General features: G+C 31.2%; 2 protein-coding genes across 8 annotated transcripts; both read left to right on the top strand.

Annotated features, from left to right (window-relative positions):
• The first annotated feature begins 1,717 nt into the window (after positions 1-1,717).
• LOC123682185 (histone H3.3A) lies at positions 1,718-3,181 on the top strand. The gene is made up of 3 exons (XM_045620644.1): positions 1,718-1,877; positions 2,210-2,499; positions 2,762-3,181. Exons 2-3 carry the CDS (start codon positions 2,218-2,220, stop codon positions 2,888-2,890), a joined length of 411 nt encoding a protein of 136 aa, XP_045476600.1. The 5' UTR covers positions 1,718-1,877; positions 2,210-2,217; the 3' UTR covers positions 2,891-3,181.
• Positions 3,182-3,660: 479 nt separating this feature from the next.
• Positions 3,661-10,796, top strand: LOC123682182 (RING finger protein unkempt). 7 transcript variants are annotated; one of them, XM_045620640.1, is made up of 9 exons: positions 3,661-3,811; positions 3,913-4,122; positions 4,432-4,718; positions 4,833-4,968; positions 5,062-5,264; positions 5,324-5,433; positions 5,654-5,831; positions 6,984-7,076; positions 7,138-10,796. In XM_045620640.1, the coding sequence occupies exons 1-9, from the start codon at positions 3,753-3,755 to the stop codon at positions 8,013-8,015; spliced, it is 2,154 nt and encodes a 717-aa protein (XP_045476596.1). In that variant the 5' UTR covers positions 3,661-3,752; the 3' UTR covers positions 8,016-10,796. The 7 variants fall into 7 exon arrangements, with proteins under 7 accessions (XP_045476596.1, XP_045476595.1, XP_045476592.1 ...); XM_045620639.1 differs by having other exon boundaries at positions 5,321-5,433; XM_045620636.1 differs by having other exon boundaries at positions 5,321-5,433; positions 5,639-5,831.
• Positions 10,797-11,645: the final 849 nt, after the last annotated feature.

Raw genomic sequence — 11,645 nt, 5'->3', positions numbered from 1 at the left:
TTACTTTTGCACGTTTTTGCTTTCTATCAAAATGTAGTTTTCTTCCGTTACTTCCCAATTTGTCCGATAGATGGCACCCTGCGTTATATATGACTCTGCTTTCTTAACTGTTTGATTTTAAGTTGAATAGGATGGGTAAAATTCCTTGATCCTTCTGATAGTTCAGATGGGAGGTGATGATTGGGAATTTCAGGTTTCTACCTGAGGGCTGCAACCTTAATTGTTACGAATTTTGGCAGTCTTTACCCTTCTGATCCCATTTTAAGGATCACCAATTTTACACTAAATGAAAATTAAATTGATCAAATGATCGTTATGAGTACAGGTCAGTGGCGACGCCAACTTACAAATACAGGGGGGCTGGATTTTTTTTGGATTATTTTTTACCCTGAGTATTTCAAATTTTAGGGGGGCCTGGCCCCTCCCCCTTAGAGTCGCCACCGGTACAGGTACAGGGGTAACACTCGTTAACACTAACAGGCTCACTTTTTTTGCTAAAGACGAAGATATGAAATAGCTTTGTGACCCAGTATCTAGAATTGCTCTACACGATATTAGTTTTCTCTTTGAGCCAAAAATATTAATTTTAGCCGTTGGTAGTATTACCTAAGAACCTTTTGAAAATAGAGAATTTAGTCGGATTATTGTCTAGTACTGAAGTGCCTTGGGGAGGCCTATGTCCAGCAGTGGACGGTTTAGGGCTGAATGATGATGATGATGACTGAAGTGAAAGTCGAATTTGGTTGATGGGTTTTTGGATTATCATTTTCTTCTACCTGAGTAGGTACTGAATAATTACTAGAGACGTCAGTTTCAGTTACCGAGAAATTTGGACTTTTAGAATTGTTATGGAGTAACGTATGTGTGCCTTTTCTTACAAATTCGGCATTTAGAAAGTGATTTGCATTTTGATTGTGAGTGATTATCTCTTAAGCAATTAGTGCAAAGCTTGGTTCTTTTAACTTCTTCTAATCTTTCGTTTGTAGACATTTATGACATTTATAATTGAAATGGTTTTCTTTACAAAATGAACATGTTTGCTTTTGCGTTGCTAAATTTGAATGTATTTTGTTTTCTCGATAGGGATTAGTTGAAGATTTGCTTTTGTTTTCAATTGTTTCCAAAAGTTGACATCTTTTAGACAGGAAATCAGTCAACTCTGATATTGTGTGTAGTGTTTTATTATCTAAATTTTGATTTTTTTGATAATAAACCAAATTTTGATTATTTTTTTCCGATGTCCTTTGAATTTACAAACACTTCTTGAGATTGATTTACAATTCGAGTAGTTTGGAGCTTTTACTCAAAATCTTATTGATTTTTACCTGATTGTTCATTTTTATCATCAATTCGGCATTTATAGCCCGTAAGTACATGCCGACGATAGTCGGATCATAGATATTATTGGAATCGATATTACCAGAACAAATAGAACATTTCAATCAAACCTTTTTGATATAACCGCTGGTTGATGAATTCATTGATTAAATTTTTATACAATTAAATTATTGCGCGTTGTGACTTTTAATGGATATTCCTCCGGGGGGGGATAGATCCCCCTTATCTCTCCCATGGGTACGCCACTGCACATTTTCATATATAAAATAACCAATTATGTTCGCTGTTTTTTTATACCATGTTATAAGGTCATTCGACAATATTAGTGATGTAGGGCATAAGAAGAAGAAGAAGAATGAAGTTTTAGAAAATTCTATGTTGAAACACAGAACCCAGAGATATAGCTGAGATATTCCCTCCCGTCAAGATATTGTTCAGTAATCAGTTGGTGTTCAGCGATCATATTTGTTGCGTGTCGACAGCGAACGTTATACTTCAACAGTGAAGGGAATTTTGAATTCGTTCTAATAATACTTCAGGTGAGTTTAAGTTCATATTTTCTTCTTTCTATAAGCTATTTTTCATCATAAATACATTTTCATTTCGTTTAATATTTCTTTATGCATTTCAATAGTGGTTGTTTCATCTTCAGTTAGGTTTCCTGACGTTCATAACCGCCATTTTGTTTGATTAAGATTTGTATCAATTGTTTTGGTATGATTGAAAAACCAATTTTTTCATAGCTTCTCTCGTAAACTTATTCCATCAGTAAGTTTAGATTTCAACCGTATTTCTATCTAATAAGTATAAGAAGTTGCATTGTTTTGGATTACTTCTTATTTGGCGGGAAATTAATGTTTTATTTCTCTAGATCTTAAAATGGCTCGTACCAAGCAAACAGCTCGTAAATCCACTGGAGGTAAAGCGCCAAGGAAACAGTTGGCTACCAAGGCTGCGAGAAAATCGGCTCCTTCAACTGGAGGAGTGAAAAAACCCCACAGATATCGTCCAGGTACTGTCGCTCTTCGTGAAATCAGAAGATACCAAAAATCCACTGAATTGCTCATCAGAAAACTGCCATTCCAGCGTTTAGTGAGAGAAATCGCACAAGATTTCAAAACTGATCTCCGTTTCCAATCGGCAGCTATTGGCGCTCTTCAAGTAAGTACTGTTCTTTCGTGAATTTTATCATTCAACTTTGGAGAATGATGACCAGTGATTTTTTTTTTCAATTTTAGAAATGTTTATATTTGAAAAAAAAAAAAATTTTATTGAGTTCTCAAAACTAATACTAGTTGCAAAATATTACCTCCAAAGTTTGGGAAAAGAACAATGTTGAATGAAAGATATGCATTTAAAGTTTTTCATGCTCAAAAACATTAAAAAAATAAATTTATATCAATTCTATTTTTTTTTATTATAGGAAGCCAGCGAAGCCTACTTGGTAGGTTTGTTTGAAGACACTAATTTGTGTGCTATCCATGCCAAGCGTGTCACTATTATGCCCAAGGACATCCAACTGGCCCGTAGAATTCGTGGAGAAAGAGCCTAAGAAGTTGACTTATTTATACAATCATATTACTATGTTTTCTTACGATTTGAAATATCCTGTCAACCTTCACATTACAAAATTTATTTTGTAAACCAGAAAATGTTCATAATTTTCTTTGAATATAATAATTAAGATGAAAGGTGTTCACTTAAACGTAATATTTTTTTTTACTGACGGGATTATTGGATGAATGTTTTTAGTTAAGTTTTATAGGTTAATTTTGTGTATTTAGTGATGTAGAGCCATGTATTAATAAAAATTCTAAATATATTAAAATATTTCTATACTCTACCTCTATTTTTTTTTTCTGAATTTACTCAACGTGTGGTGAACAATTCAAATTATGATGAATTGAATAATGGCTAAGAATTATTGAAAATTTTTAGGTGTTCAAAGTTTGTGTATAAAATTCCAGAATTTAATTTTAAATTCTAGTTTCTCAATAAAGAAAGATTTATTTCATGTTTCTCAGCCTATGAATATCAACTGATTTCAAATAATATTCCAAGAGAACAGAATTTATTACTCATAAAATTTCATAGGCTGCAATTATAATAGACCTGAACTATGAAACAAAAACTTTCACTTCCGTATAATTTTGATCTACTTTTAACATTTTCAAAAGAAATTTTATGGATCTAAACCATAATATACACCTAAATATATTGAAAATCGAGTATCCTGATTTAAGATTTAAAAACGATAATAATGCAAATGCATAAACTAGAACCAAAACATCAATGTCCTTGAAAAGTAAAAAATTCTTGAGCTCTGCACAAATCACGTGAGGGCAGATATTCATTTTTATTGGCTCTTAGCGAGCGTGCCCTGCGCCGAAGATGTGCGCGTCAGTAAATACAAAATGCCGTCAGAGTCTAAGCCTTTGTTGACAGCTCAGACAGAAAAGCCAAATCATTATTCGTAAGTTACTTTTGAACACTCGAAACTATGTCATTCAGGTTTCTTGAAGAATAATCTTCATATTCATATGCAATACATGCTTCTGTATGTGATGTTTTCAGCTATTTGAAGGAATTTCGAGTAGAGCAATGTACGCTTTTCTTACAACACAAATGTACACAACACAGACCGTTCACCTGTTTTCATTGGCATTTTATGAATCAAAGAAGGCGACGTCCAGTCAGACGTAGAGATGGAACCTTTAATTATAGTGCGGACAATTATTGCACAAAATATGATGAAACTACTGGCATTTGTCCCGATGGAGACGAGTATGTAGAATTTTTTTCTGTTGATTGAATGTCAATTTCAACAGTTGTGGGTGTGACATTTTTATGGCGCACTTTTAAATGCAATTTAGTTTTTCCTCATTTCCTGTTATTCCTTTTCGCATTCTGAGTTTGACCTTTATCCAAATTATTTACTGAAAATGTGAAGTATCACAAAAGGAAATGAAGTTTGACAACTACTATTTTGTTTCTTATAACCTTAATCTGAGTAACATAAAATGTCAACACTGCCGTTTAGTGGATTTTCAACGATTATTGTAAAACATGTTTACAATATTCACTGCTTTTTAGATGTCCATTTCTACACCGGACAGCTGGTGATACAGAGCGTAGATATCATCTTAGGTATTATAAAACTTGTATGTGTGTACATGACACAGATTCCAGAGGTTATTGTGTAAAGAATGGTTTACATTGTGCATTTGCCCATGGAAGTCATGATCACCGACCTCCAGTATATGACATTAAAGAAATTTCAGCATTGGAAGCAGCAGAAGCTGAAGGAACTGGTTCTTCTAATGGCCCGAATGCTTTAGATAAAGAAAGAAATCTAATGAATGAAGATCCTAAATGGCAAGGTAGATATATATAAACAGATATGATACCTTAAGCATGAAATTTGATATGATTCTCTCGCCAATGAACGTTCCTAAACTAATCTTATTTGTCTATCCTCAATGTTGGTATTCTAGATACAAATTATGTATTGGCGAACTACAAAACTGAGCCATGTAAAAGGCCACCTAGGTTATGCAGGCAGGGATATGCTTGTCCCCAGTATCACAATAATAAAGATAAACGAAGAAGTCCTCGGAAATTCAAATATAGGTTGGTTTATTTATAATAAAAAACAAGTTCCTAATGAAAATTACCGAAGATTACGATTGGAACAGTTTTTTTATTCTTGTGAAATATTTACAGATCAACACCATGTCCTAATGTCAAACATGGTGAAGAATGGGGTGAACCCAGTAATTGTGAAGCGGGAGATTTATGTCCTTATTGTCACACTAGAACAGAACAACAATTTCATCCAGAGATTTATAAAAGTACCAAATGTAACGACGTACAACAGTCAGGATATTGTCCAAGAGGCGTCTTTTGCGCATTCGCTCATGTAGAACGTTAGTTTAATTGTCATTTGAACGCTAGTTCTTTTTTTACATAACTTTTCTTCCAGAAGAATTAGGAGTTCAAAGGGAAACGTCAGATCCAGGTACAAACTTTGCAGAAATACTTTCAAATGCTCTTCCTTCAAGTCTTGGAAATAAAGAGAAAAACAGTGATAGTTCGGTGAGTATTTAATTCAACTGGTGCGAACATTTTTTTTTTGTTAAATGAGGAACTTTGATTATTATAATTATAAAAATATATAAAAAAAAAATATTGATTATGTATTTCATTATTTGCCATTTTTTAATATTACCATTTGCTTTAACATCAATAAATTGTCAATAAGCAATAAACATTGACAGCTTTGTTTAGTGCTACAATTGAGATCATTTTATTCCAGAATGGTAGTAGTGAAGTAAGCGAATCAGCTTCCACTTCATCACTGGGTTCGAACAGCTCTCATAGCAAAGCACCTGGCGCCCAATTAGCACATAAATCTATACCTTTTCATAGGCATCCTTCGATGGGATTAGAATTGAATAACAAATTGGTAGCTCTAGAAAAAGATCATACTTTAGGTAAGTGGATTTCTTTTAATTGATTAATGAATTGGCCATTTGACAAGTTATATTGTCTCATTCATGGACATCTTCATAGATTAAACTTTTAAGATCGATATACCTACAAAGATGTTATTCAGTATACAAAAATAGGGCTAAAAACTCTAATAATTCCTATTTATTATCATAACAATGAGAAACGAACTGGAATGGACGTACTTACGATGACGTCAATTTGAAGTAAACACATCTATTATTTGCTTTTTCATTCATTTATTTGCTCTCAGTGTTTTGCACTTTTGACTTTTTCTACAATAAAATATGCTAGTTATTTCGAGAGTTGGAAGAGATTATTATTCCTTTTGGAAAAATTATTGAAACTTAGGGTGCTTAAAACTACATTGAATTCTAACCTAAAAAGAGGATTGTTATAGGAGGAATGTAATGATTCAAAGTAATCTTTATAATAAGTGTATTACTCACATGATATAATGAACTTACAATAATTAAAACAAAATTTTCTGTATATGACATTCAATTGTTTTGTGTATCCAAGTGTAACTGACCCTTTGTTGGGTAAAATTGCTTTTTGACAGCCTCATTGCAGATAACCTCCATTCAAATGACAGGAAACTGACAATAATCAGCAAACATTACTATCTCTTGCTGTTTGTTTAGTATAAATGACTATTTAATAATCAATAAGTGATGTTTGTTATCTGATGCTGCATAGTTGTCTTAGGGTCTTCTTTTCTGTTATCAATATTTTGAGTGATATCAATAATAATTTACATAAACACAGGTATTTTACATTATTTTTTTCAGAATATTTGACTTTTTGTATTTTCATTGAATGTGTCAGTTCATTTGGAGTGCTGGTGGTGAATTATCTGTTTGATATATAAATTTAATATATAGTCTTTATTTTCTGACCTTAAATCAGTACATCAACGGAAATATATACAATATTATACAGAAAATTCGAAATTAGTTTAAGAAAAAACCAAAAAAAGAAAGAGAATACTTTGAAAGAGTAAGAACTAAAACTAATCACAAATGTTCATTGATGCCAACACAAGGACATTGAATTAGATCAATTGACCTTGGAAGTTTTTGATACCTAGGCTTGTTTGTTTGAAATCGCTTGACTTTTCGTTTACCCTCTTTTAGATTCACTAGAAAGGGAACAGAGAAAATTATATTTCGCATATGGAGGTTTAGGAACAAATTTTTACAGCAACGATACAGTGGAGAGTGTTGTCGGTATGTTCTGAAATTAAAAAATTTAAAAATAAAAAAAATTAGCTTGTTTAATTTTCAACAGGAAACGCGTTAGACGATCTGAATTTAGAGGATTCCCTGAACTTATCCGGGGCCTTGGATAGGGACAACGATTCTCCATCAGTCTCGAATTCGTTATCAGTGGGACTTGCTTCGGCTGTTCTTGGTAGTTCGGCACCTGTGAATATACCTGGTGCCAATCGTTCTGGTTTAGGAAACTTCAGTCCCAATAGTAGCCCATTGCAACAATTGCAATCTAGTTTTCTTCCGAGCAGGTTTGCTCAGCAGGATCCAATAGATTTCTTGAATCATTCCGGAATGCAGTTGAGTAATAGTGCTTCTAAAATGAATTTTTCGAATTTTTTGGATTTTGGAGCTAGGAGCATTTCGCCAAACTCAAGAAACCATAACAATTTTAACATGTCGCCCAGTGTGAATAGTCATAACGTGTCAAGTTACGAAGTTAGCCGTTTAAGAGAAGAATTAGGCACTACTAGACTCCAATTGTCACAATGGGAAGAGAGGTTAGGCCAGGCAAGAACGGCTTGCGAAGCATGGCAGAGAGAAGCCGAGGAATCGTCTAGAAAATTGAAAGAGGCAATGAACGATTACAGTAATCTGAAGCAGGAATATGAGAGTCTACAAGGGGGCCCGCATCTGCGTAGCATAGCTAAGCTGTCCGAACTTAGCAAATTATCTTTGGGTGATTTGAAAAAGATACATGCTCAACTGAAGAATGATTTGGATGAAGTAGAAAAAGTATTATATAGAGAAACAGCATCTAAGTGTATGGTCTGTGAGGAAAGGAATAGAACTGTTACTTTAAATTGCAATCATTTTGTTTTATGTAGTGTTTGTGCGCTTACACAAAGCGAATGTCCATATTGTCAGACACCAATAGATCTGACGAGTAATATGTGAAGAGACTTTGATTAGGCTTACATATGGAAACATTCTGTCAAATCTATTATTAAATTATAACACATCAACTGGAATCGATTACTGAAAGTTCCAGTTGATTGTTTTAAATCGATTAAAAATTTGACAGCGTGATTTTTCATATGTAATTAACAAATTTGATTAAAAGTAATTGGATATATTATAAATATACTTATATATACATATTTAGGTTTACTAGGATTTTCATATTTCGTTACACCCAATTTTTTCCAAATTAATTTAATTACTCATGTAGTTTTTCATATAGCAAGCTTAAATTTCTTATACATCACCTGTGCCACTTTTTTTTTCAGACTGGAACCACTTGTATAAAAACATGTTATGATGCATCAAACAAAAACCCATATTGAAACTGTTTTTCCCTTTATGTCATTTTATTTTACTGTGTTTTGACGATTCTTTTTTTGAAATTGAGGATGATTTTTAATTGTATAGTTTTTCAAATATCGAAATGTCAGTAGAATAATATTCAAGAGAAATACGTATTTTGCTCTTTACAATAGACATACTAATCTTTATCGGAGATCAATGACTACTTAGGTCGATTTGTTTCAAGTTATTTGCTTACATGTTTTCTTAAAATATGACTCAAAATTTGGTATTTGATGTTGCAGTGAATCCATTAACCTAATTATCTGAGGTAATTTAAAACCAAATTTAATTAATTTATTATAGTATTATCCTGTACAAAAAATTCTGTTTATTTTGTTATTTTAAATATTGAGTATTATACAAGCAATATAATTTTTAATTATCACTGAAAGTAGGTTGTGATACAATGTGCGAGAACAAATTCAATTTATATTTGGCCTATTTCAGATTTTTTTTTTAATAATTGTTATCCAAAATATTTTTATTTTTATAGTGTTGAAATTTATCAAGTGAACTACCAAATTAATATTTACATTTAGGAATACCTTTTTTCGATTTGCATGGAGGTTCAAGGTGATAATTTTGCTTATAAAACCTGCCCTTGATTTTGATATGCTTTTTCATCCTTTATGCACCATCATTTAGATGTAAGACAAAAAAGTGAAATTGTCCTGAATGTTTTTCGTATTCATAAAAATATCTTCAGAAACCTCCATGTTATTATTGAACCACCCTCTATAAAATAATAATTACCGTTGAAGGACAGTTTCTAATATGGCAAAAAGATTAATTCAGAGCAAAGCACTTACATATCACTTCATTCGTGAAATCTTTAGTCCTAAATCGTGACTAAATTCAAGTACCAAAGGACACTAATATTTCCATATATGTATCAAAAAATCGACTGAGAATCTCCATATCCATATGAAAAGCATTTTTTAATCAGACTGAACTTTATGAAATTTTTAATTGAATTTTACCAAAACATTCAAATAAAGTGATAGGTTTATTGAATTGAAAAATTCGAATTTTCTACACAAATCACCATTCAATTAATGATATGAAATTAGGAATAATTTGTTTAGGAATAAAAATCATATGGATTTCATATTTTTGCAGAAATTTTTCTATAACGTCTGGTAAAAAGCCTCTCCTGAATTTTGCCATATCATTTTTCAAGTTAGTCTAGATTTATTTAATGATTTTTAAAAAGACTGAATGTGGATTTGAAATAATAATCGATGCAATATTTCTTCCAATTAACTTGACTTCTTCAATTTATTTGTGATAAGAATTTCATAATTGTGTGTTGTTGAAATATGTATCGGTATAATTACAACAAAAATAGTCCTGTTTAAATTAGATGTTATAATGATACAATTGTACATCTATTTTAAATTTCACGGCTCAAGCGAATTTTTAGTGTTCCATTCAAAAATGTGTGTGATCTTGATGATTATTATTTAAAGAACATAATCGCACAGTTCTTTTCTGCAATGTGTGGAGTGTTTCATTCAAGAACTTTAAAAAGGTTAATGGTTTCACTTGAAAAGATTTTGACACTAAATGAAATGAATTATATACTAAATAGATAGGAGATTTTATGAATTAAAGTAGCAGGCCTATAGTTATATATGTTGTAGAATTTAGACCATCAAAGAGCTGAAACAGTTATGACTCATGTCTTCATCAACAAATAAGCAAAAAACAAATCTTAACACTGTGCCAATTCTGACTACCAAAATCACATAACTTTTGGTGTTCTGTTTATTATTGAAAATTGTAACTTTTTCAGCTTATTATAAATGTGAAGTTGTCTCACTATCTACTTGTGGTTCATATAAAACTTGCATTGTATTTTTTTAAAGTTTGTTTTAATTTATGATTGTGACAAATGTGTATTTTGAAATTATAAAAATAGAAATTTCAATTCATTTAATTCTATTCATTAATGAATTATTTCAGAGATTATATTTCAGTTAAAGCATGTAGGAGGATGATTCACTCACATATATATATTACTTTATCATGTTTTTGAGAATCAATTTCATATACATTCCAAAAAATAATGAACTTCAATGAATCTATCTATATTCTGCTCTGAATAATTATATTGATAGTTCTAATATTCTAAGAGATCTACAACTGAAAAATTTCATTGATAGTACTTTCTGATTAATCCAGTGAAATTTTTTTGAGGATATGAAAGAAAAGTCCATATGGAAAATATTTTCGTATGAACAGTACAAAGAGAGATTTTGGTATTTTATAAAATACCGTGAATAACTATATAGAATTTTTATTAGCTTATGTCATGTATGAAATATTTCAATGTGATTGAATTTTAGAATAAAAATATAATTGCTTCAATACTATTTTTAATGAAAACACCATTTTTGTTATGCCAATCCTAATCTATTTGAACTCATAAAAAAGGAACAGAAATCAAGTGAAGATTTGCTTTCTATACTTATCTCAATATTGATATTTTTCTTAACAAGCAGATATATTAATAGCTTTTCTTCTTGTATAATTAAATTTTTCAAAGCATCACTTTCAGTAACTTGTGAGTGTGGAATTATTGAAAAAAGAACGATAATGGAATTATTTAGTTTTTACACGTAGGTAAAGATTTACATGTGATATTTTCTGGATTTTTTAAAATGTAAATTGATTTTCATTTAGTTTTTACAGACCTGCTAGACAAGAATGCAGGAATTGGAAAAATCTCCAATCTCAATATTTTCTTATACTTATTCTGGTAAGAGTTTTTCTCATTTAGAAGTGTATTATATGAATAGAAATCTCTCGAATTATAATGATAAATGCAGTATATTTATTTCAACACGTACCGGCAATGTATCATTTATAAAGTGTGTTTTGTTAGATGCACTATATTCAACAATCTTCCCAAAAAACCACAGGATTTTTTCAAAATTCATTAACATTCTGTGGTTGCGACAAATTCTCGGAAAACCACAGATTCGAATAGAGAGAAATATTCTGTGATTGAACTTACTCGATGCTTCGTCGGTAGAAGGGGAAAAAGCGGTCAAATTGAATATTTAATATCAATTTTTTATTTCGGTATTTCTGTAATTACTTTGTTCGTCGGATAATTTTCCGTTTATAATATTACGCATATTGCATATTCTAATTATGCATATTGGATTTTAATCACATTTTAATGTTTGTTTTCGATTTAAACTACATTAACTT

This window comes from Harmonia axyridis, chromosome 6, assembly GCF_914767665.1.
Source record: "Harmonia axyridis chromosome 6, icHarAxyr1.1, whole genome shotgun sequence".
Taxonomy (NCBI): Eukaryota; Metazoa; Arthropoda; class Insecta; order Coleoptera; family Coccinellidae; genus Harmonia; species Harmonia axyridis.
This window is presented reverse-complemented; position numbering and strand designations above follow the sequence as displayed.

Excerpts from the sequence above, each read along its gene's own strand:
- LOC123682182 (XM_045620634.1), top strand. The coding sequence starts at position 3,753 with ATGCCGTCAGAGTCTAAGCCTTTGTTGACAGCTCAGACAGAAAAGCCA. Across the intron at positions 3,812-3,912 it reads GAAAAGCCAAATCATTATTC|CTATTTGAAGGAATTTCGAG; the intron begins GTAAGTTACTTT and ends TGATGTTTTCAG. Across the intron at positions 5,832-6,983 it reads AGAAAAAGATCATACTTTAG|ATTCACTAGAAAGGGAACAG; the intron begins GTAAGTGGATTT and ends ACCCTCTTTTAG.
- LOC123682185 (XM_045620644.1), top strand. The coding sequence starts at position 2,218 with ATGGCTCGTACCAAGCAAACAGCTCGTAAATCCACTGGAGGTAAAGCG. Across the intron at positions 2,500-2,761 it reads CAGCTATTGGCGCTCTTCAA|GAAGCCAGCGAAGCCTACTT; the intron begins GTAAGTACTGTT and ends TTTTTATTATAG.